A 25,584-nucleotide genomic window follows, 5' to 3' on the forward strand; every position below is an offset into this window, starting at 1 on the left:
CCCAATTCCTAACGGCAGTTAGGAGTCATGTATTCAAAGTGGGGAATATGATAGGAAAAGATGAGATTCAGTAGGCAGAGAAGGAACGGTTAGGACCTGGGATCCCTGGGTGGAAAAACAACAACACATACTTTGGAAAAATGCTGGGAGCATCTGACCACAGCAAACCCCCTTGGGCGTAAGGTTCCTCTTAAGAAACAAATGTCTGTGCCTTATGTCCAAAATAACCTATTATTATTGGAAGATAAACCTGACTGTGAGGAAAGCCCACATTTCCTGAGCATGTTTGAGCAACACCTCAAAAATAAAGGAAATATAAATGAAATTGGAATCAACTTAGAAAAGGAGGGATTGTGAGAACTAAGGCAGATGATTCATTTCCAGAAGTACCAACTAAAAGCTGGGCTATCTGGTTAACAGGAGTTTCCAGCCTATTGGAAATCTGCACGGACCTCCCCACTCCCACAGTGGGGTCCCAAACTCTTAGACACCTCACTTCCTCGTTCTCCCACCCTCCCGCCAGCCTCCGTGTGGCGGGATTCTTTTTCAAAGGCTTTGCAATGAGCACGCGCCACCGAACTGACGTCTCTGCGTCGTCCCAGGGAACGTCCACTTGTTCTAATCAGACTACCTTTTGCCTCCCGTGGGCGGGCCCAGGCCACGTCGGCGGCGTAAGGCTGTACCCTCTGTAGCACGCAGCCAATGAGGAAGCAGGGGAGGGACTTCAGCTAGGAGATAAATCGTCTGCTGTAACTGCTCGGAGTGCGCCTGTCCGTCAGACGCCCGCTCTTGTAAGAACGTTGATCAGAGCCTTGCTTCACTGAGCTCGGAGTCTCCGCGTCCCCGCTTAGCTTGGGGCAGCGGGCTTGTGTCTCACACCTTTGGTTCCTGTCAACCACAAGTCCTTGAGATTCCAGCAATTCCATCCCTTTGGGCCGGGCAGAAGCTGCAAGTATGATCCTCACAAGAAAGACAGAAGGAAGAAAAACCCCACACACAGTTGCACTTTTTTATATAGAATTTGTACAATATATTTCTCTTCATTTGCATATTTTACCCACAACTCAACATCCTTTTTACAGGCTGAAATCACTCAGCTTGATATAATCAAAATTCTTTCTTTCAAACAAATAAGAAAAATTCAAAATCGTAAACCCGTAAGAAAACAAATTAAAAACAATGATGAAAATAAGTCACTCCTCCCCTTAGGAACAGTATCTGTACAATATATAGGATTTGGGTCAGAATCTCTTTATAAATCAGGCACATGTTTCCACGACACCTTTATTCCTGCCAGTTTTATCTCCTGCCTGGAAGTTCTGCCTCCAAGAAGGATCAAGGCAGGCTGGTCTCGGTGGTGTCCATTCTTCCAGACACTGCGGGCCGGTGGGGACCAGGGGCCCAGGTGGGTGGGGCGGGCTGAGCGGGGGAGAGCAGCGGCTGTGTGCGAAGCAGAACCCGGGTTCACTCCGTGCAAAGTCAGAGGCCAGAACGGCAAGGGCGGCGTGAGACAGCGGCGGTGCAGGGGCCGGCATTTACTCACAGTTGGGCCTCCCAGCAGGATGGGGAACACGGTTGGCAGTGACCACACCAGGAGGTGTGAACCCGCCCCGCCATCTGTCCTGCTTTGGTCAGTCGGTCTGGGGCACGAGGGCTGTGGGTGGCAGCGAGGCGAAGCGGCGAGCACACCGTCTCGTCCATCTTCCAGGCCCCCCCTCTGCACTGAGACCGGCCTGGGCCTGGGTGGTAGCGAGCGTGGGGCCTTCTCTGAAAGCTGAGGACGGTTTCCTCCAAGCCGCAGTGCCCGGAGCTTGCATCCCGACACCATGGGGGACCAGACCGAGCCCGGGGCCCCAGGCCTGATGTCACCAAGTTTCAGGACGGGCCCCTTGGTTTGCATCTCCTTTGAACTGTCCCCCACACGCTGGCTCAACGTGTAGCTTGGGGCTTGAGTGAGAATCCAGCTCTGAGGCTGCATGAGGTTGCTGCCCCTCGGCCTCCTGACCAAGAAGGCAAAAGTGCTTCTGCAGGAAGACACTCGTGGGACCTGCACTCTCAGGCCCCTCCACCCCAGACCCCGCAGACCCTGCGAAGGGGGCTTCAGAGGCCACGGGAGCACTGACCTGCTCCCCTCGGCCTTCCCCGGGCCCCGTGCAGCAGGCCGTGCTCAGGGCAGGACGCCCACCCTGAAACGACAGCGGCCCCAAGCGCTCTTCACCGAGCCTTGCGCGCAGCCCAGGTACCCACCCCGCCCTCACGCTCCAAAGCATGGCTTTGGAAAGAGAATCGTCGGCACTTCAGGGCAAGACCGCAATCATAAAAAGAAAAATGGAAAACAGCATTCGCGAGACCTGGCGCACTCACAGCCAGACAAATGACAGCTGAAGAAGCAGGTGGGGCCCTGGGGCGGACACGTTGGGCTGCCCATGACCATGGAGAAGAAATAAAATCATGTGTCTTTTGTTTATTTGGTTTTTTGTCTTTTTGTGTTTTGTTTTGTTTTGACTTCTAAATAAGATCTCATCTGATAACACTTCAAGTATTTAAGTACAGAAGCTAAAGAGAATTCCTCAACTTGTTGCTTCCACAAACAGTGTGTGTCCCCCTGCGTGACCGTTGTGCTGGGCCTCCCGTGGGGCCTTTCAAGGGAGTCATGTTGTTCTGCTCTAAAAATGTGAGGTGGAAACTGGAATAAGTTGAAACAACTCAACGCAGATGTGCTGGGACCGGTGCACGAGCGATGCACGTGGGAGGCCCGCTGGCCGTTTCCAAGGGCACTTGTTGTCACCGATGACTTCTGCGGGGCAGCTGTGTGGGTGCTCGGGGGCCAGGTGGCAGCCAGGACGAGCTCTCATCAGCTTTGGCTTGGACCATCCAGTCTCAAGAAGCAAGAGCAAAGGGAGAGCTCCCAGGCCAGGCCACCGCTGCCGGAGGTCTTGCTGAGGGACGCAGCTCCGGGCAGACGCCGCGTTCAGCCACCGGCTCCGGCTCGACGGAGACAGAACCCTTTCCAGGCTGGTCTCTGAACAACCTTCTCAAGGGCCCCTGCCTGCCCTCCTGAATAATTCTGAGTTATTCATACTCATTCTCATATGCTATGGTGTGTGCAGGTGTCTAGCTTGTGACGTGGCAAGCTCTTGGAGGCGTGACTACTTGGCATTCTACTTACTCGGAGCAAAGGGGGAGCTCAAGGGGGGGCCGGACGCTACAGCATGGGCATTTCCCTGAATGAGTTTAGACGTCTGCTCTAAAACCCGTGTGGACACATCAGCTAGGTCCATGCACACCATACCAAGGGCTAACACTTGACATTCCAGAGGCGGGTTGCCTTGTTTGGGTAGTTGATGGCCAGGCTGATAGCAGCGATGTTCTGTAGAGCCTGTGGAGGGAGAAAGGGTCACTGCCAATGTCGAGAACCATTCAACTGCTCACTCGTTTTGTGTGGACTGAACAAGAGCCTCAGCTGAGCACTGGGGGTGGGGCTGGGGCAAGGGAGACACAAGCAAATGTGGTTCCCCTCACCCAGAGCACCAGTCTAGAGGACAGAGAGAAAAATTCTCTCAACCACACAGAAGCTCCAAACATAGGGTAGAAAGAGCATCACTGCCCTGTAAGAGGGGCAGGTGCAATGCTTGGTGGGCTCAGTCGACCCGGAGGATGCTGCCCACGGGGTGTCTGGGCAAGCTCTTTAGGGAAAGGGAGGAGCACAAAGGTGCGGAAGGGAAGAAACAGACAGCCAGGGCTGGGCCACAGTGTAGGAAGGGTCCTTGCTGGGAAGGAGGACGCCCTAGAGCCAGGCCGAGGCCGTGGTGTGGGCTCCGTGCAGCAGGAGCGGAAGGCGGCTGGGGGAGGACGAGGCAGAGCCCTGGTCCAGCACGGTGATGCGCTGTGGGGAGGGTCAGGACGAGGGTGACCCTGGGCACAGGGGCGGGTGAGAGGGAAGAGCCCACAGGAATATATGGAGCGCTCGGTGCCATATGGTCAAATCTCAAATTTTCGCTGCGTGTCACAAAAGCAGGGGTACTGGGGGCGGTGGGGGCAGGCACCTGTTAGGAGGGGAGGGAGGTTCTACTGTGCCTACGGGTCTCAGGAGAATTTGTACAGACGCCCCAAGTGGATGGGGGCTTCCTGCTTCTCCGCAGGCAGGACCCTTTCCTGTGAGAGGACCGTGTGCTCACCGAGCAGACTTGCAGGAACAGAGTGCAGGGCTCGGGCTGGACAGCCACTCAAGTGTGACCCTGGGCAAACCTCCCCCTTCTCAGCCTTAGTGTCCCCTTGTGTCCACTGTAGGGTTGGACCACATGTTCTGTGATATTCAAGGGGTCTGCGGGTCTAAGGTTCTCAACATGCGCCTGTGCCTGGGGGTTCTCGAGACCCTTTCCGGGCTCCGCGTGGTGACGCTAACTAAGACATTATGTGCCTTGCCACCCTCACGCTCTGGAGCATGTGGGGAGTTTCCCAGAGGCCGGTGCAGGACAGCACAGCTACAGCAGCAGGACGCAGGTCTGGCAGGCGTGGACGACAGCCGCCTCCTCAAGGATGGTTTTGTTTGGGAACATACAGCTGTTTTGCAGAGAATGTGTTACTCATGTTAACACGGAGTAAGTTTACTATTTCTTAAAGTGATAATTAAGTGCTTAAGTGTTTTAATTTCTAAGTTTAAAACCTAATCTCTAATGGTATCTATCGATATGTGCAACACACAAATGAAAGCTTTTTGGGACCCTCAATAACTGAAAAGCGGAAAGGCATCCTGGGACCAAACTGTCAGGGGTTCTCCTACCAGGGAAAAAACTGAAATCTAACTCTAGGGAAACTTCAGGCAAACTGTCAATTTAAGGCATTGGTTGTTTTGGTTTCAAAGACACAAATTCTCGCTAGCGTGTTCCAGGCCCACGGTTGGATATGAATGACACCGAGTAAGGGGCTCAACTCCCTCCTCAAACACTGGAAGGATGCGATGGGGTTGGGAAAGAGCCCCGGGTGAACCCCAGGGGGGTTCTATCCATGGCAATGGGGCCATCTGGCCACAGGGAGGCAGCAGCGGCCAGCTTGGGGGGGGGGGGGAGGCATACCTGTGCCGCGCAGCGGAGAAGGTGGTCGTCGGTGGTTAAGGCCAGCAGGTACTCCTGCAGCAACCCCAGCTCCTGCAGAGAGAGCATGGCTGTGGCTGGAGGGGACCGCCGCCCAGGGGACACCCTCCCACCACCACGGAGTCCCGCATGGGTGATCGCTCCTGGTTCCGTGGGCACCTCACGGCACTACCTCACTCGAGAGCCATGGGAGGAGCTGGACCGGGAGCAGCCAGGTGCCCAGTTCTGGAAGGGGGGGGGGAGCGGGAGTGGGGAGCCCTCTGCCCCGACTCATCCACAGGGTGCTCCGGTCAGTTTCCTCATGTAGAAAATGAGGGGTAAGCTAAAGAACTGGGAAAGACCTTCTCATCTCACAAGTTCAATGAGCCTACTACGCTCGTGGGAAGAAGGAGGAGGAAAAAGGAAGAACCCGTCCATTTTATTTTCCAGAACTCACTACTGTCAAGCACTGACCCGGGGCAGTTTTTCCCCTGTGGCTTTAGGCCCGACAAAACAGCATTCCGGGGCGGGGGGGGGGCGGGGGGGGGTGCGGAGGTGAGGATGCGTACTTCAGGCCACGCCTGCCCCCTGCGCAGGTCTGCCGCGACCCAGACGACACCCCAGGGCTTGGCCCTCAGCCCGGGCAGCGGGGGAGCTCCAGCAGGGCCCTCACCGCTCACCTGGGCGCGGTTCTCGGTGACAAGGAAGAGCTCCGTGAGGGCACGGTGCAGGGGGAGGAGGATGCCAGGCTGTGTCACGTCCTCGAACAGGCTGTACTCCATGTGCGTGAAGAGCTGCCACAGGGGCTTTAGCAGCGTCAGGTCACAGAGGTCGCTGCGGGAGGGGGTGAGACGTGAGACAGAGGCCAGCTGACAGACTCCCCCCACACCCAGTAAAGTCATCACTGTCCCCCCAAATGGCCAAAAATATCCACCAGTGGCAACTAGGGAAAGGGGCAGAACCTAAACTTCAGAACAGGACTCCAAGGATGCAGGAGACCCGGAAGCCCAGGCCTGTAAATCAGCGGCATGCCTCTAAACGGTTGTTAGGAAGAACCTCGTGGAAAAATCTCGAGATAAATGTTACGTGGAAAAAAGGAGGCATAAAACTGCAGATATGGTATCGTGTAACTGTATTAAACACAACAGTGAACAAATATATCAAAAATGTTATCAGTTGTTGTCTCTGTCCATTTTCTAGATTTTCTGCAACACTTGTTGCTTTAACAATCAGAAAAAAAGAGGCAGTTAAAAGGCAATGAAAGCCACTATAATAATCTTAGGCTCACGAAACACAAGAAATATGGTTGTGAGGTCGCTTGGGCCAGAACCCTTTCCCAGTAGAGCAGAACGCTTTTCCACTGGATCGGCCTCCGTGGAGACTCACTGCGTGTTTCACTCTGAGGGAGGACGTGCTGTGTTTCCAGTTCAACGTCCTTACAAGAAGAAAAGTCAGGAAATGATATTCTGAGCCTTACGACATGACTTTATATATTTATAATCCTAAATTTTGCTTTTTCTCTTTCATGTATGACTGTACGAAGTATTCTGCGCATTTACTCTTGGAACCCGTCATTTTCTCCCAGAAGAGCGAGTCTTCCTAGAGCACCAGGAAAACTTGGCTCGATTTAAAGAGACAGTTCTACAGCTGAGCTTTCAGGAAAGCGCTCCTACGTGGCTCATCCGTGGCTCATCCGGCCACTGGCAGCCACCCCTCCCCTGGGGCCGCCTTTCCCCTCTGCCCGGCCTGTCTGGACTGAGGAAGGTCGGCAAACCGCAGAGGTGCATCACGTGCAGCAGGGAAGGACCCACCCGTCTGAAGACTGTTTCATGCCCATCCCTCAACCACCACGTGTTTCTCACTGCAGGCTGCTCTCAACAGGACAGAATGGAGCCCCTGTGGGCTAAGGGGCCTTTGTCGCACACGAGGACACGGCGCTCACGGCAACCATGGCTGGCTTTCTCTCTGCCTGCCCGCACGCAGACGGACTCCACGTACCATCCTTTTCTCTCCCTGACTCGGAGAGCCCTTTGTTTTTTAAATAACAGCTCCATATTACACCAGAAGATGGCGTGCTATCTCGAATATCATCTCTCCACTCTGGCGGCACCCTGCGTCTGTCTGCCTGGAAACTGCTAGAGAGGCGCACTGACACCGTGCGCGTGAGGGACACATCGCCAACACCTGCCCTCTGAGGTGAGGAACAAGACAGCGGGTCTTTAACCTCCACTTCTACTCAGTACTCTGGGGAGGTCACGGCTAGTGCAAAAAGGGAAAAAAAATTTTCTAAGGACCGAGAGGAGGAACGAAAACCGGTTCTTTGCAGATAACGTGACTGTGCTCTGAATAGCGACACGTGAGCTCTCCAAGTTAAGCAACAGAGCACTGTCACTGGATACAAGGAAAATACACAAAAGTGAATTATATATGAGCAGAAACAATGAAGAAAAAGAATTCTACAATACCAATTACAGTATCATCAAAAACATTAGATAAATCTAATTTAATAGAAATCCTCTACATAGAAACATCACTCAGACCTGAGCACTGGAGGATCACAGAGAAGAGGAATCAACATAGAGGGTTCAGTGCTCTGAAGTCCACCCAAACCCCATCAGATGAGAGGGGGTATGTGCATATGTGTGTGAACAGAAAATACACAAGCGGATAAGGAACACGACAAGGTACTGAAATTTCTAGCCAGAGCAGTTAGGCAAGAAGACGAAATAAAAGGCATCTACACTGGAAAAGAAGACAGAAATGTCTCTGTTTGCAGATGACATTCTCTACAGAAAACACCAAAGACGCCACAGAAAAAGTTAGAACTCATAAATCCAGTGAAGTCGCAGGGCACAAAATCAATATAGAAAAACCAGCTGCCTCTCCTCTTTTTTTAAAACTAGGTTTCACACCCAGCGGGGAGTCCAGCGTGGGGCTTGAACTCATGACCCTGAGATCATGACCGGAGCTCAGATCAAAAGTCGGACACTCAACTGACTGAGCCACCCAGGAACCCCCACCTGCATTTCTATATGCTTAATGACGAGCTATCAGAAAGAGAAATAAACAAGTAATCCCATTTAAAACAGGATAAAATAGAGTAAAATACTCAGACATACATTTTCACAAAGGAGATCAACAATCTGTACACTGAAAACTATAAAACACTGATGAAAAAAACTGAAGACGCAACCAAGTGGAAAGGCTGTTCCTTGTTCAAGGACCAGAAGGATACTGTTAAAATACGGCCGGAAGCAATATACAGACAGATTCCATGTAGTCCCTATCAAAATCCCAATGGCATTTTCACAGAAATAGGAAAAACAATCCTAAAATCCACAAGGAACTACAAAAGACCCCAAACAACCAAGTCAATCTTGAGAAAGAACAAAACTAGGAGCCTCGCACATCCCAATTCCAAACTGCAATACAGAGCTACGGCGATCAACACAGTATGGTATTGGAATAAAAGAAGACACAAAGATCGATGAACAGAACAGAGAGCCGAGAAATAAACCCACACGTAGACACCCAATTAATTGACAAAGACGCCAAGAATATGCAACGAGGAAAGGACAGTCAGTCTCCTCAACAAATGTGTCGGGAAAACCTGACACAAGCTGCACGCCAAAGCATGAGACTGCATCCCTCTCTCACACTATGCACAAAAATTAACTCAAAATAGATTAAAGACTTGAATGTAAGACCACCAACTATAAAACTCCTACAAGAACACATACAGGTAAACTCCTTGCCATTGTAGTGGACACCAAAAGCAAGAATAAACGAGTGGAAGAAACGACATCAAAACAAAAGGCTTCTGCACAGTAAAGAGGACCATCAACAAATGAAAAGGCATCCACGGAATGGGGGAAAACAGTGGTAAATCACATATCCGGTAAGGACTTAATACCCAAGATACACAATGAACTCATGCAGCTCCATTTCAGAAAACCCCACGTAACCCAACTAAAAATGGTCAAAGGACCTGAACAGATATTTTCCCAAAGAAGACATCCATATGGCTAACAAGAAAAGATGCTCAACATCACTCAGCGTCGGGGAATTCACGTCAAAACCACACTGTCACCTCACATGCGTTAGGGAGGCTAGTATCCAAAAGACGGGAGGTAACAGGTGCCAGCGAGGATGTGGAGAAAGGGGAGACCCCGTGCACTGCTGGTGGGAACGCAAACTGGTGCAGCCACTGTGGACACAGTATGGAGCTTTCTCGAGTAATTCAAAACAGAACCACAGTATGATCCAGTAATCCTACTACTGGGTTTATATCCAAAGGAAATGCAATTGTTATCTCAAAACAATACCTGCACTTGAATGTTCATTGCACCGTTATTCACAATGGTCAAGGCATGGAAACAAGCTAAGTGTCCTATCGATGGAGGAGTGGAGAAAGCAAACGTGGTGCATATATGCACAGCGGAGTATGTGCGAGAAGGAAAGTCATGAGAAAGAAGGGAGACCTGGAGGACACTGTGCCGAGTGAAATAAGCCAGAGAAAGACAGACCCTGGATGACCTCACTCGCATGTGGAAACCAAAACCACACAAAGAAACAGTCAAACTCATAGACACAGGGTAGAACGGTACTTGCTGGAGGCCGTGGGTGTGGGAAACAGAGAGGCTGGTCAAAGGGACAAGCTTTCAGCTGTAAGACAAGTAAGGTCTGAGGATCTAATGAGTGACACGGTGACTACAGGAGATGACGGCGTACCATACTGGATCGTAGAGAGGCGCACGTAACTGCTGTCACACACAACAAAGGTAACACGAGGTGCTGGGTGTGTTAAGGAACTTGGTGGGGGCCCTTGTGCAACGCGGACACACAAGAAATCCCCTCTAGCCTGTAAATATGTTACAACTTTGTCAATTACACCTCACCGAAGCTGGGAAAAAAAGAGAAACAAACCAATTCTAAGATGTATATAGATATGCAGAGTCAAAGATAGACAAGACGGCCTGGAAGCTGAAGAGCAAAGGATTTATACGACTAGATATGCGAATTCATTAGAAAGCAATGATAGTCAAGACAGCGTGGTACTGGCACCAGAACCATAAAGAGCGTTGGAGCAGCAGAGACCAGACACAGACGCATCTGTACAGACACCTCCTTTGTGACCAACAGGGTGCTGGAGTGAGGTGAGGGACAGGTGGAGACTCCCATTTGAATAATTAACCCTGACCCCCTGCACTTCACGTCCTGCGCAGAAGTCATTCCGTGTGGAGCGTACAGCTAGGAGTGAAAGAAAAAATAACAAAAGCTTCTAGAACACAGGAAGCACCTTCACCACCCCAAGGTGGAGTGAGGCGGAAACCGCCTAAACAGGACAACAAAAGCACTACCATAAAACACGATTGATGAACGGCAAGATGTCAAAATTAGAAACTTCTTTTCATCAGACTCCAGTACAGAGAAACGGCAAGCCAGAGTGGGAGGAGATATTCACAGTTGTTCACAAACTCCCTGCGAAGGACTCACATACGGAGAGCGGCTCACCTGTGGGTGCAGCAGCGGACGATCCTCAGAAGCAGGTGAATGGCTTTCAATCGCTGATGGCCAGTCTGGCGACAAGCCACACCCACCAGCCATTCCCAAATCTGGGCCAGTGGGAGGTGTGGCACAACTCTTTCTTCTGACAACATCTGCTTCAAAATCTCGAACCCTGGCCCACAACCACAAAACACCGATATTTTAGTTATTAACTCTTGTATTTACTCTTGTATTATTAACTCTTATGTTTAACAAATATGAGAAAGTAACTACAGTTATTTAAATTTTGCCTTTTATAAAAGCAACATAGGACCAACATTTTCAGCTCCTCCCTTTCGCAAACCGCCCTGCAAATTCCAAGAGAAGACGTGTCTTTTGTAGGTGCCACAGGTGCCTCTTCTACCCGTCCATGCAAGAGTACAGCCAACCACCACAGCACATCACGGCGACCGTGTGCTAGTATTAAAGTACCTGCTTTGACTTTAACAAAGATCCGTGACATAATGGCACCTACCCCTACCCTGAGCGTCCCTGGCAGGGACATCCTACACACAGAAAGACCAGGGCACACACCTGTCTGGAATCGCCCGAGGTGTCCAGCCGTCACAGTGAATTTGTAGCCCCACTCCGTGTTGCTCATGTCAGAGGTGAAGCGATAATACAGAGTATCTCCTGGGTCACACAAGAACCAGAAACAGGTCAGGACACCACAGCAACAGAGAATGGCAACAGACTAAGCCCCACGTGACATCCCTCCATGTCCCTTCTCTCGCTATTGAGTTTCTTTGTTTGTTTGTTTGTCTTTGAGAGACAGAGTATGAGCAGGAGAGGGGCACAGAGAGAGGGAGACACAGAATCCGAAGCAGGCTCCAGGCTCCAAGCTGTCAGCACAGAGCCCGACGCAGGGCTTGAGTCCATGAACTGTGAGATCATGACCCGAACTGAAGTTGGACATCTAACCGACCGAGCCACCCGGGCGCTCCTCGTTATTGAGTTTAAATACTTCATGGTAAGAGTCCGTATGACCAAGTATTTATTACCTGGAAGCTCAAAATCCTTCCATTTCTGCTGAGACCCACTGAAAGTGTGTCGATCCTGCTGGAAGTCACTGCTGCTGGACATGGCCAGCTCGTCACAGCCCTCCTCTGTGCTGCACTGCGCGTCGAATTTGATTGAGAGGTAGATTGCACCAGGGATGTGGACCTTATCCTGGGGAGGGGACAGAAAGACACCTCTGTCACTCCTGAGGGCTTGCCTCATGCCACATCCTGCAAATGTGAGACGGTTAAATGTCAGCCCTGCCCTCCCTGGCCCTCGGTCTGGCGGGACAGGAACATGCACACGTGAATTAAACCGAAGGACAGGGGTCTCCGAGGTGTGGCCACGTCATCGAGATGGTGCAGCGAGGGCTGAACCCAGGCCCACGCTCAGATGCACTTCCAAAAGATGCCAAGGATTCCCTGCAAGGAGCTAGCTGCAGGGAAACTGAACCCCCACCCCCCACCCCAGGCCTGGGCGCCCACTTTTTCCATTAAAACCAGGTCACCAGGAAAAAAGACTGGGTGGTAAAGACTCCCTGGCTTTGGGACCAAGGAGGCCCTTTCTTGGCTGGGACTTGGCAGGGGTGGGGGGCGGGGAGCCGCTCTGGGCACTGGTGAGCTTCTCAGCTCCCCTCGTGGGTCCTGCCAGCCACACGTCTTGGAGCGTACCTCAAAGTTGGTGTTATTGTTATACGGGTGTTTGGACTCCCTCACTTGCACTTCCATCCCAGGCTCCTCCATGAACTGGCAGGCAGCCAGGGCCATGGTCCCCAGCATGCTCCCTCGGCAGCCCTGGAGTACCTTCCGCAGGATCTGGCGGGACACGAAGCAGCGAGCGTCAGGGCCTGCCGGTGGCAGGAAGGAGGAGGAGCCCAGTTCAACCCAAGGCCTGTCCAGAGGGGCTGGCGTCACCGCAGAGGCTGACCTCACCAGCCGCCTGTCACGGCAGGGGGTGGGGAGAGGGGGAACTTCCTGTACACTGGGATGCTGGTTTTCCTTCTGGAAAACACCACTTCTGGGAGCTCTGAGGGAGCCAGCAGAACCTATCAGGGGTGGTCCCGGGCCCTGAAGAGCCCTGAGACCAGCAGGGGAGGGATGCAGACAGACAATTACAGCACAACAGGCCACATGCCGAGGGGGTGAGGGACTGGGGGCTCCTCGGGGCGAGGGTGGGGAAGGCCGCATTCCCCTCTGCCACTCGCAGATGAGAGGTGCAGCTACAGCAGAGCCGCCCGCACCTCCAAGGCCGTGTGGCTGGAGCCAGATCCAGGACTTACATACTGGTGGTGTCTTTGACAGGCAAATTAAGGAGAAGAGGATGAACTCACGTCCTGAGGAGTCCTCGTGTAGGGCGTGCATGTGTGTGGGTGAGGGTACATGATGTATGTGGGCGCCAAGGGGACAGGGATGAAGAAGGCGGCAGTAAATGTGACTCAAGAGTTGTGCACTTGGAATCTGGTAAGGTGGTGACAAAACCATCCCGCTCGGCCGGAGGTGGTGCCCACAGCTCCCGCCACCCAGGCCAGGCCAGCTCTGCGACGAGGCTCCTCACGTATGTGCATCCTGGGAAGCCTTGCTACCCCAACAGTACTCTCGAGACAAAGCTGAAGATTTGACTTAAGAATAAACACAAAACCAGGGGTGCTGGGGGGGGGGCTCCAGTGGTTAAGTGCCTGACTTCGTTCAGCTCGGGTCACGATCTCACGGTTCGTGGGTTCGAGCCCCACGTCGGGCTCTGTGCCGACAGCTCGGAGCCTGGAGCCTGTTTCGGAGTCTGTGTCTCCCTCTCTCTCTGCCCTTCCCCTGCTCATGCTTTGTCTCTCTCTCTCTCTCTCTCTCTCTCTCTCTCTCTCTCTCTCTCTCTCTCTTAAAAGTCAATGAACATAGGGGCGCCTGGGTGGCGCAGTCGGTTTAGCGTCTGACTTCAGCCAGGTCACGATCTCGCGGTCCATGAGTTCGAGCCCCGCGTCAGGCTCTGGGCTGATGGCTCAGAGCCTGGAGCCTGTTTCCAATTCTGTGTCTCCCTCTCTCTCTGCCCCTCCCCCGTTCATGCTCTGTCTCTCTCCCAAAAATAAATAAACGTTGAAAAAAAAATTTTTTTTTAAATAAAAATGTCAATGAACATTAAAAAGAAAAAAAAAAGAAAGAAAGAAAGAAAAGAATGGGGTGCCGGGGTGGCTCAGTCGGTTAAGCACTGGCTCTTGGTTTTGGTTCAGATCATGATCTCACAGTTCATGAGTTCCAGCCCCACATCAGGCTCTTTGCCGACAGCTCCAAGCCTGGAGCCTGCTTCGGATTGTGTCTCCCTCTCTCTCTGCCCCTCCCCTGCTCATGCTCTCTTTCTCAAAAATTGATAAACATAAAAAAAAATCAAATCAATTCAAATCAAAGAATGAGAACAGAACCAGAGGCCTGGAAACTGAGAACCAGAGTGTGGGGTGAGGATGCAGACCCCACACCTGCCCCCCAGAGGCCGGGGGCCTCGGACAGGTCCCTGGCTGCACTTCCTCACGACAGAACTCTTGCGGGTTACACTGCAGCAGGTGCGAGTGTCCCGGGGCCAACGTTCCAGGAACAAGACGCAAACCACCCCGGAGGCGTCCTGTACCACGGAACACACCGGGGGCCGTAATTCACCCTGTCCTCTGGACCTGGCGCCCCGAGAAGAGATGGGCCGGGGAGTGTGCAGAGTCAGGCTCCACGGGATCGGCGGGCCGAGCGCTCTCTGCACACCAAGTCTGCCAAGGCTGTGACCTCCGCTCTGGGCCGGGACTTGCGAGAGCCCAGCCGTGCCCACGGCCAGCCTCCACTGCATCCGGAGGAAGCATGTTCAAACGTGGGGGCGCAGAGGAGGCGCAATGAGGGCGAGGACCCAGCCTGACCCAGTAAACAATCACCTTCTCCCACTGATGCTTTTCTTCCAGCTGCATGAACATATCCAAAATGTAGGTCATGTGGGCCGGGCCGCTCAGCTCCAGGGTCTCCTCGCTCACGGGCACGTGCCCAGGCCACTCAGCGAGCAAGGACGCCAGCACGTGGCGGGCATACAGGACAGCCGTGGCCTCATTCACGCGGAAGAGGTACTCGCGGACGGCCCTCCTGCTCTTGCAGCCCAACTCCTTGTGCAGGAGGGCAGCACTCTTGCTCCGGCGCTGCTGGGCATAGCTCTGCTGCAGTTCGCCCTCCGTGCTGGAGATCAGCTTCTGGGTCACGGGGTTGGACTCGGCAGTGGCCTGGTCACAGCGTGCGGGCCGCGACTGCAAACCCAAAGACCACTGTTACGGCAGCCGGCCCCTCCCAACTGGCTGGGGTGCGGGGCCAGGGGCCGACCTTTCGTCTCCAAGATGGAGGCAACGTACCAGACACGGTAAGATAATCATGTCTGTGTCCACGGCCTTGGCGCTCTGCTCGTCCAGTCTCAAACTCCTACTGGGCTGCCACCTCTGAGCCAGGGTCCGGATCCTTTCGTCCGTGGTGAGCTCATCCCCATCAAACCTGCAGAGAAGGGGCACGAGGATGGGCACAAAGGTACCGAAAGGGAAGAGTTCAGCCTGCAGTGGAACTTGTCAGGGACACTGACGGGAGGTGTCTTCCTGGGACTCTGCAATTACATCATCACACCCCCGAGTCTGCGACACCAGTTCACCGCGCTCATTCACTCATGCACGCAGACGTGCACGTACACGCTTGCGGCAGAGAATGCAAGGCGTCCCTCAGGATCCACGCTCCCTGGAGCCTAGAAACAAAGTTCCCCAACGTTGTAGCAAGATACACAGCCCCCCAGCCGGCGATGTGGTGACCGGCACCTCCCGCAGCTAGATGCAGCGGTGCAGCCGGGCTCGCGCCCACGGGAGGCCAGCGAGGTAACGCGGGCCACTTCCAGAGCCCACCCTCCAGCAGCCGGGGTGAGGACGCACTCCTCTCTCTACGATTCCCCCTCCCCCCGGGCCGGAACAGAGGTGGCACGCATGGGTGAGCCATCTGGTGGCACAGGGCCACTCCAAGGAGCAGAGCTGCCCACCCACCCTGGACAGTCCACGAGAGGAAAAACAAACTCTATCTTCCTTGACCCGGTATTTCTGGGTCTCTTAGTTCCAGCAGTGCCCTGCTTGGTTTCACAAAGGACTCGAGGCGATACGTAAGAAATACGTACGGGAAAATAGAAATACAGGATGAAAACGCAGAAGAAAGTTAGAACAGGAAGTCGAAACCAGGATATGAGGGACAGAGGGGGAGATTAGCTGCACACACATGTAGGAGTCGGGCCCGAGAACCGGCCCTGAACTTCCCGGCAAGAGAAAGGGAGCATTATAAATTCTATGAGAATCCTTGGGGGAACGCCATGGAAATAACGTGCCGCGGTGAACAAGCAAACGACACTCTGGCTAGAAGGCCCTGCTTTGCGCTGTTTGCTCCAGGACGACGTAGGAAAGGAACCTTGGCGTCGGCGTCAACTGGCACCCCCGCGAGGGACACGACCGCCACTCAGATGACGCGGGCGTGCGGCAGTCAGCTCTCACATCGCTCACGAAGAACCACGGGCCAGCTCCACGTCGTGGCCTCCCGGGAGTCTTTACCCACGTGTTGCTGGCAGGGTCCTCACCTCTTCTGAACCTCCAGGAAGAAAGAATCGGTCCTCTTCATCTGCAGCTCGTATATGGCCCGGAGAACGTGCAGAGGGGCATTGAGGGCGTCGTGCGCCATCTGCAGAGGAACAGAGACAATTTAAAAGTGCTTCCGCACATCGCGGATCACCTGAACGCAAAAGGGAGAAAATAACTCTTTCTAGAGTTACCACAGCTTATAATTTCAGGATATTGTGTGGTCACTTAAAGCAAACAAAATTATAAACTCTAAACCATGGACCGTGGAACCTGCTATTATAAATTCAAAGGAAAACATAAAGCGTGGAAACGCCAAAAGAAATACCAGGCCCCCAAAGGCAGTGCTAACGGTCGAGAGCTGCCACCGCCACCGCATCACTGCCGGCTTCTCTCCAGCTGCCTCGTACCCCCGTCTGACCGCTGGCACCGGAAGTCCAAGGCTATACTTCCTTTTGGTTTCTGAGAAAACTAAACTTGCTTTCCTGACCTCCAGCCCATACCCGTGTGCTCTTCCTGCGGCCACTGATCCGAGGAAGAGCGCCTCCCCAGGGACTGTGAGAGCGCGCGTCTCAGAAGCCACAGGGAGACACAATGGACGGGCCGCAGACCATGAGCACGACTGCACGTGTGTATTTCACGGAAGAGAAGATCTAAAGCTTTTAGACTCAAAAGGCTTAAGAACTACTGTGCTAAGGGCTTCTCCATCCTTCCGGACCGATTCTACACAATTCCAACTGAGTCTTCAGGAAGTGATCTCCCAGCACGTCAGACAGAGGCATTTTCGCACAGAGGCAAAAGCCAGGTGCAAGCCAAAAGGAATCCATCCTGTGGAGCCCCTCCACCGTCCACACCACGGCCCCAGAACTCACCAAGAAACATATTCTGGTGGGCTCATCCAGGCTTTCCAGAGGATCTAGCTTCCTCTGCTCCTGCTCTCCAGGGCTGCTGACCGCGCCTTCTGTGTCCTCCCCTTGATCCCCTCGCTCATCCGGTTCCAGGCCTGTGTGCTCGACCGAGGTGTGGATCTCCTTCTTTGAGGAGTACAGCATGATGGACAAAATCTATGGGCAGAAAACCAGGCAGGACGGTGGTGTGGGGGCTCAGTGGGTGGGAATGTCACACAGATCTTTAACCCTCAGAGGGTGGAAAACATCTGACCTCCTTAAAAGATGTACGGATTCACAAAAAGAATGTGAAACGAGTAAAAAAAGAAAAACATGAAAACGAGTTCAGTTGTACCTGTAATCAAAGAAATGCTAATAACTAAAACTACGAGGGACCTTTGTGTTTATTAACTTTGCTGCTAACGATGCAGACTGGTATTTGGAACTCATTTTGCTGAATGGTAAAGAGCTATAAAAACGTCTACTGCCTTTAACCCAGCCAATAACTCGCCTTAGGAATAACATAAAATGTGCAAGAAGTTACACTTACATTATGGTCAATGAGGCTGGAACCTGCCTTCGTGTTTCACTTATAGCCATTAAACATGGAAACCTGTCTAGTGACCAAGGGAGTGGCCACTGCACGCACACCCTGCATTTGAGGCTGTACATGTAACACGGATGCAGAAGAAAACAACTAGGGAAACCAATCTGACAATAAATTTCATGTTAAAAAAATATATTAAAAAAAGAATTAAAAAAAAAGAAAACCACTAGAATAAGGACATACATAAAACATTAACAGGAGCTGTGTGTGAGGTGAAATTTGAAAGTTTTTCTTCCTTTCCTATAGTTCGAATTTTCTGCAATGTGGTTCTATTATTTAAAGAATAAGAAAATTTTAGGGGCGCCTGGGTGGCTCAGTTGGTTAAGCCTCCGACTGCAGCTCAGGTCATGATCTCACAGTTCGTAAGTTCGAGCCCCGCATCGGGCTCTGTGCTGACGGCTCAGAGCCTGGAGCCTGCTTCCGAGTGTGCGTCTCCCCCACTCTCTCTCCCTCAAAAATAAATAAACATTAAAAAAAATTTTTTTAATTTAAAATGTTTCCTCAGATTGAGAGCCCAGATGCTCTCCAGATTATCCCCGTTACTATGCTTTGGCACATTTTCCTCTAACCGAAGCAAACCCTCTCGTGGGACCTGAGAGCTGTGTCCTCATGCTCAGGCCTGTGTGATGGAGACGGGTGGCTGACCAGCTCCCACACAGCAGCAGCTCGTCTTGGACCTGAAGCAGTTGGTCCAGAAACTCCACAGAGAACCACAGTAATTCCACTAAGAAAAACCTAAGGCCTACAAGGAATAGTAATCAGATGAAAATCATTGACTAAATCCTACATAAAATAAACATAACCAAGGACAAACTCAGAAACTGATTTTAGCTCAAAGGGGCTTTAAAGGGAAATAATGATCCAAGGAAACACTTTATCGCCATGATAAAGGGCCAACCGCATGTTTCCATAGAATACTTCTCCAGTGTTCTCTGAACAGACATCAAACTCGTCCTCCCTGACACGGAGGGCAGGTGTCACAGTCCCTGTTTCCAACAGGGACACAAACGGAAGACGTGGTCCAACCACAGTACAGAATGAGCACGCGCTGGGCTAGCCCCGTCTTCACTCGCGAGTGGGCAGCCCGCACCTGCACCAGGTGGCGGTGGTGGCGGGAGGCACGCCCACCCCTTACCTCTAGATCCCGGAGGAGCCACGTTTTACTGAAACCAGTTCCTTTGCTGCACTTTTTCACCAGCAGCTTCAGCAAATCCGTCTGAAGGAAGGTCGCATGGGTCTCTTCGAAACCGTGAGCCTGCCACACAGAAGGGGTGACCTGCAGCTGGTGTGGGGAGGGGACCGCCTATCTCAGAGCCCACCGTGTCAGGAAGATTCCAGAATCGGCAGGAAGGATGAGACTCTGAACCTCAGCCCTAACCAGAGTCTGTCCGCTCTGTCCCCAGTGCGCCCTCCACAAGCACTTCTGAAGCCCAGGACATGCCGTGTGCCACGTCCCATGCTAAGGGCAGGGGCTTCACGGCCCTCTCCTGCGCTCTGACTTCCCAAAGCTTCCCAGTGTCTTCAGACGAAAATCGAAGTCCCTACCCGTGGCAGTCAGGGCGGACGGGGCACTGTGGACTCTCTGCCTGTGTCTCTGGTCTCGCTTCCCTCTCGGGCACGACCCTGAAAGCCTGGAGGCACTGCTTCTGTAACGACCACACCTGTTCCTGGGACTGGCGTCTGCAGCTCCCCCTGCACACATCGCTCTGCCCAGACTCCCTCTCTACCACCTCGAATTTCGCCTCTGCAGAAAGGCTTGCCCTGACTCGTGGTACTTTTCCTTGCAGGCTCCGTGTTGTCTGTCTCGCAGGCTGGGCTGTAAGCTCCACCTTTTCTCAAGTTCAGTGCTACATGGCTCTCAGTGCTCAACAATACTTGTGAAAACTGGGAATCAGAGACAGAAATGGTCTATGCCTTGGGGCACCTGGATGGCACAGTCGGTTAAGCGTCCAACTTCGGCTCAGGTCATGATCTCACAGTCTGTGAGTTCGAGCCCTGTGTCGGGCGGGCTCTGTGCTGACAGCTCTGATTCTGTGCTCGGATTCTGTGCAGCTCTGATTCTGTGCTGACAGCTCGGATTCTGTGTCTCCCACTCTCTGCCCCTCCCCAACTCACAATGTCTCTCTCTCTCTCTCTCTCAAAACTAAATAAACATTAAAAAAAAAAAAAAAAAAAGAAATGGTCTTTGCCTTCAGGAAGTTTCTTCTTTCTTTCAGACCGTGATAAATGCCGTGGAGTCAACAAACATCATGCATGGCCTCCGTCCCTCCCTACAAGCACTCAGGCCTGGGCTGGAGCTGGAAGCCCCTCAGTGCTGGCTCCCTGGGCTGCTGGGTCCTTCTGTGGTCCTCTGGGCAATTCTGCCAAAGTCCAGGCACTCACAAACTTTTAAAATGAAACCCTTCTTTCACGGCTATTTCTGTGGGGAGGTAGGGTCCTAAAAACGCTCCTTCCCCCTGTCAGGCCCCTCAGGTGGCAGAACAGAAGAACCATGTTCCCTACAAGTCAAGGCTTCTCATCTGTACCCCTGTTACCACCCAGGGGTAACATCCTCACATGTCTCCCTCCTTCCACCCCAACCACCAAGCCTATCACTCAAAGTCCCGTAGGATGCTGGTCCTCTCCCCTTCCTCTTGTCCTTTGATGGGCTGGAGGAGCTGTGGTTCAGAGGGAAGAGAGAAACAGTTTGGTCTAGTTTCTTCCCATCTTCAAAGGTTATGTGCTCATTAGGCAAATACCTGGTTCTGGGAAACAGTACTGAAAAAATACAAAGAACCAACTACTGGGAAAAACCTGTTTTTCCCTTTGAGTTATCCTTTTGCAAGACCCCATACATTCCTAAAAATAATCAAGATCCTAGGTTAACCATCTATCAAAATCAGATGGCATTTCCTTGATGTAAACGCCCCGCAGATATTAAATCACAGCCAGACGCATTAGCAAATGGGAGAAGCTCACCATTACCTTCAGTGTCTTATACAGTCCTTTGAGGGCCAGGGACAGGACCCAAGTTGCCTCCACTGCCTCAGGACAATGGCTCTCCATGCTGGTTTGCAGGAGGTGACTGGCGATAAAGGCAAAGTGCTGGGAGTACTGGCTCAGCTGGGCCTGACAGTCGTTGCATTCCTGTCCTTTCTGGACCAGCTGGTAGTCCTTCACTGGAGGGTGATGTCAGGCAGGAAGAGAAAAGGCACAAAAGTCTGGTCAGTGCTTCCTGCAGCGAGGTCTCTTCCCCAGTAACACACCTTTACTGAAGTAAGAGCAGCAGGCCCCAGAACATAATCTCCCTGGCTTCAATTTAGCCGTCATAATTAAGGCTGGCTTGCAGGTGAGCACAAAAATGGCACTGGGCCACCTATCCATCGAGCAACTGGGAGAGACAATTTACGTTCCTACTACTGTGCACACACAGGCTGTCTCCAAAAGTGTTAAAGGAACTTAATATAGTACACAGAAGGGACTTCCACTCCCAGACAAACTAAGACAGGCTGAATTTACTCTCCTATCTTAAACAACCAAAATGTAAAAAAAAAAAAAAATCACAGACAATGGTTTGCAGACACGAGGCAACAAGCAGTAAAGGACTATGATCCCTGATAGAAGAGACATAAACCAGGGGAGTCTTCCAACAGCCTGGCTTTCTGGAGACAATTTACAGGCTGCAGAACAGACGCTGGAAATCCAAGCAGAGTCCCACAGTCTCAATGAACTGATGAGAAAGAGGTCAGAATTCAGGAAAGTCAAGGTAGCCAGAATTTTGGGGGCAGAATATCATGAAGAAGAGAGAGGCACAGAGACAGAGAGGGTATGGGAGACCTGTCTAGAAAAGCCACAGAAGCTTCCTCATGAGTCTCTGGAAGTATGATCTGCGTGAAGTCGAGAGCAAACTTCCTAGATAGGAAACCACCCAGTTCTATGAAAGAACTACCAAAAAGCTGTAGGATGAACAATTCTTGGAGCTCACACAGACCTGGGAATATTGTGTCTTCCCACCAGTGAGAGTGGAAGTATCCTAGTTGGGGGTGTGGGGGTGGGGTGGGAACAATTATTTCAAGACATAATGATTAAAATTTTTCTGAATTTGATGGAAACTAAATCCACAGATCAAGGAGCTCATTAAATCCCCAGGCAGAAGAAACAAAAAAAATCATGTCAAGGCACATTATAATCAAAATGCTAAAAACCAGTGATTAAGAGAAAAATCTTAAAAGTGGCCCTAGAGAAAAGATATTTGAAGAGTAACAAAGTATACTATAGATTTTGTGGCAAAAACTATGCAAGACAGAAGACGATGGATCAATAACTACAAAGTATTAAAAAAAAATTCTTAGCCTAGAAATTTTTATGCAGCAAAATTATCTCTCAAGGATAAAGTCAAAATAAATATTTCTTTGGCTTGGTAGGACAAACCAAAACAAAAATACTGTAGCAGCAGACCTGACGTTCAAGAAATGTTGTTTTCAGGCCAAAGAAAAATGATACCAGATAGATACCCAAACCTACACAAAGGAATGAACAGCACCGGAGATGGTAAATGCGTATGTAAATAAATATAAAAGATATTATTTTCTCATTTTATTAACAACTTTTTTTAATGTTTATTTTTGAGAGAGAGAGAGAGCGAGAGAGAGAGAGAGAGAGAACGAGTGAGGGAGGAGCAGAGAGAGGGGGGACAGAGATCCAAAGCAGGCTCAGTGCTGACAGCAGGGAGCTCAATGGGGGGCTCGAACACATGAACCGATCTCATGAGATCATGACCTGAGCTCAAGTCAGATGCTTAACTGACTGAGCCACCCAGGTGCTGCAAGTAACCTACAGCAAACTCTGGAATAACCAGTGAAAAAATTAAGAGATAGTTAAAAGCCAATTCTGAAAATAAGATGGAGTCATTAAGAAACAAAAACAAAAACCCTCAATCCAAAATAAGGCAGAGAAGTGGGGGGAAAAAAAGGAACAACAAATGAGACAAATATAAAACAATCAAGAAAATAGTAGATTTAAACTCAATCATCTTGATAACTACATTAAATGTAAATCATCTAAACATCCCAATTAAAAAGCAGAGATTGTCAGAGTGTATTAAAAAGAAAATTCTACTACATGCTATCTACAAGAAACCCACTAAATGTAAAGACACAGGCAGGTTAAGTGTGAGAATGGGACATATACACCATGCAAATGTTTTGAATAAAACAAAAGCTAGAGAGGCTACATCAACATTAAAGTCAATTTCTGAACAAGGAATATTAGAGATGAAAAGGGGACATTTCATGGGGCACCTGGGTGGCTTAGCCAGTTAAGTTCTAACTTTGGCTCCACGGCTCGTGGGTTCGAGCCCACATTGGGCTCTATGCTGACAGCTCAGAGCCTGAAGCCTGCTTCAGATTCTGTGTCTCCCTCTCTCTCTGCCCCTCTCCTGCTCACGCCCTGTTTCTCTCCCCTTCAAAAATAAGATAAACATTAAAAAATTTTTCAAAAAAAGGGACATTTCGTACTGAATTGAGAAACAGACATATACACAATTACAGTTGGAGACCTTAACATTCCTCTCAGTAATCATTAGAACAGACAGAAATTCAGTAAGAGCATGGAAAGCTTGAACAACATTATCAACTAACTTCACTTAAAAAAGACGTCTACAGAACAGCATAGGTTTCTCTTCAAGTGCACATGGAACCTGATTCAAAACAGATCAAATTCAGGACCGTAAAACAAGTTTCAATAATCTTAACAGGACTGAAATAATTCAAAGTATGTTCACTGATGCCAGGAGAATTAAACTTGAAATCAGTACCAAAGATTTCTGGAATATCCCCCAAATATTTGTAAATTCAACAATAAGTTCTTAAACAATCCATAAATAAACACTCATAAGATAAATAGAAAATATTCTATTGTAATGGCCTGAATGAAAATAATACAAATTATATAAAAAATTACAGATGCAGCTAATGCTACACCTAGAGGAAAATTCATAGCATTTACAATGCTGCTACCAAAAAATAACAAAAATTTCTAATCAGTGATTTAGGCTTCCACCCTAAGAAATTAAAGAAAGAAAAAAAAAATTAGAGCAAGAAAAAAAAGTAGCAATTTAAACCCGAAGCAAGAAGTAGGGAATTAATGACAAAGACAAATCAATGAAGCAGAAAACAGAAAAATAACAACAAAAAAATCAACGAAACCAAAAGTTAGTCCTTTGCAAAGATCAAATAACATCGATCAAGCTCTGACGAGACACTGTAGGAAACAAACAAGAGAAGACACAAGTTATCAAAATCAGGAGTGAGAGAAGTCAGCTGTGCCAGATGAAGGGCAATTAGAGACCTCAATTTATTCCCTAGATAAATGGAGAGGTATACAGTACTCATGGGTCATGTTAAGATGTCAGTTCTCCCTAAACGGATATGCAGATTCAGTGGTTATTTAAGAGAAACTAACAAGTTGAATCTAAAATTTATACAGAAAGGCAAAGGAACTACACTACCCGGAGCAATGCTGACAAAAGAATAACAAAGCCGGAGGACCTGATTTCGAGGCTTAGCATAAATCTACAATAGTCATGAGAATGCGGTATTCGAGTAAGGCCGGACACATAGATTAATGGAATAAGACAGAAACGATAAATGGACACACACACACACACACACACACACACACACACACACACACGGGTGTCAACTAATGTCCAACAAAGGTGTCAGAATAATTCAACGGAAAGAAGTCTGTTAAACAAATGGTCCTAAAACAACTGGATGTTGATATGCAAAAAAGAAAAACAAAGGAGAAAGAACGAGATCCTTGACCTTTACCTCACACCACACACAAAAGCACAGCCAGGGCCTGATGCTGAAGCTGAATGAGAAAGCACATTACTTCAGAAGCAGAACTGGGCACACAGTGGTTACAATACTCCAGAGTTCGCAGGCTGTTTAGGGTTCGGCAAACTAAGTCAAAGGTGACTCGTGATATACTTCCTCTCTTCTACTGATGGAGCAAAATGGAAAGCGACCTGAATGTCAACATACTTATTCAAAGTTATTTCACACTCATTTAGACATCTGACTCCACAATCTATTTAAATTACCCACTAGAAAAGCAAGAACACTGGCAAATGGAAAAATTACATGTTCAGAACCTAAATGTGTCCCACCAAAAGCACAGAGCCATATCTACAAAATAACAGCATGGCAAGGGCCTTCAAATTTACCCTAATTTGGGGCGCCTGGGTGGTTCAGTCAGTTAAGTGCCTGACTCGATTCCGGCTCAGGTCATGATCTCACAGTTTCGTGAGTTCGAGCCCCGTGTCAGCTCTGCACTCCAATCATGCAGAGCCTGCTTAGGATTCTCTCTCTCTGCTTCTCTCCTACTTGCATTCTCTCTGTCTCTCTCAAATAAGATAAACAGACTTAAAAATTTTTTTACCCTAACTCAACCACATCTCTTCAGAGATGAAGAAAAAGAAGCTCAGAGACTCACAACTTGTTTTTTTAAAAAAACCATAGGCAAGGGTAAGAACCAAGGTATCTCTACGCATTTCAGAGTATGCAGAGGTTGGACAGCTTCCTTTCATTCTTAGAAAAAGCAATTACGCTTGGCACCTGTTTTCCTTTTCCGGGTTTTGACATCGACGACGACAGCCCTGTTCTTCTCAGTGAAGTGCTTCAGGATGATCACGTCATGGGGCTCATTGGCATTATCCACATACACACAGCGAGTTCCCACACAGAGGACCTAGAGCAGGACAGAGACCAAGAGGCAACTCAGAAGGACACGGAGACAGGAACAGGCCCACAGCCCAACACCAGCCCCACCCCCGCCTCCCTACTGGTGCCCCGGACGCCAGCAAGTCCTCAAGGACGGGCTCTC

General features: G+C 50.2%; 1 protein-coding gene across 4 annotated transcripts in view; it reads right to left on the bottom strand.

Moving 5' to 3' along the window:
• Nucleotides 1–995: 995 nt before the first annotated feature.
• The window catches only part of ZZEF1 (zinc finger ZZ-type and EF-hand domain containing 1), a 103,166-nt gene continuing 78,577 nt past the window's right edge, over nucleotides 996–25,584 (bottom strand). For all 4 annotated transcript variants that reach the window (XM_023243635.2, XM_023243633.2, XM_011288812.3 and 1 more), the window contains exons 42-55: nucleotides 25,317–25,449; nucleotides 20,680–20,873; nucleotides 18,851–18,970; nucleotides 17,094–17,285; nucleotides 16,224–16,324; nucleotides 14,980–15,115; nucleotides 14,518–14,877; nucleotides 12,290–12,433; nucleotides 11,621–11,789; nucleotides 11,154–11,252; nucleotides 10,587–10,752; nucleotides 5,753–5,906; nucleotides 5,076–5,147; nucleotides 996–3,379 (exon numbers count right to left, since the gene is read on the bottom strand). In XM_023243635.2, the coding sequence (XP_023099403.2) occupies nucleotides 3,299–3,379; nucleotides 5,076–5,147; nucleotides 5,753–5,906; nucleotides 10,587–10,752; nucleotides 11,154–11,252; nucleotides 11,621–11,789; nucleotides 12,290–12,433; nucleotides 14,518–14,877; nucleotides 14,980–15,115; nucleotides 16,224–16,324; nucleotides 17,094–17,285; nucleotides 18,851–18,970; nucleotides 20,680–20,873; nucleotides 25,317–25,449 (2,121 nt within the window). In that variant the 3' untranslated portion in view covers nucleotides 996–3,298. The remainder of the gene's footprint in view (nucleotides 3,380–5,075; nucleotides 5,148–5,752; nucleotides 5,907–10,586; nucleotides 10,753–11,153; nucleotides 11,253–11,620; nucleotides 11,790–12,289; nucleotides 12,434–14,517; nucleotides 14,878–14,979; nucleotides 15,116–16,223; nucleotides 16,325–17,093; nucleotides 17,286–18,850; nucleotides 18,971–20,679; nucleotides 20,874–25,316; nucleotides 25,450–25,584) is intronic.

The sequence above is a fragment of the Felis catus genome, chromosome E1, assembly GCF_018350175.1.
Source record: "Felis catus isolate Fca126 chromosome E1, F.catus_Fca126_mat1.0, whole genome shotgun sequence".
Taxonomy (NCBI): domain Eukaryota; kingdom Metazoa; phylum Chordata; class Mammalia; order Carnivora; family Felidae; genus Felis; species Felis catus.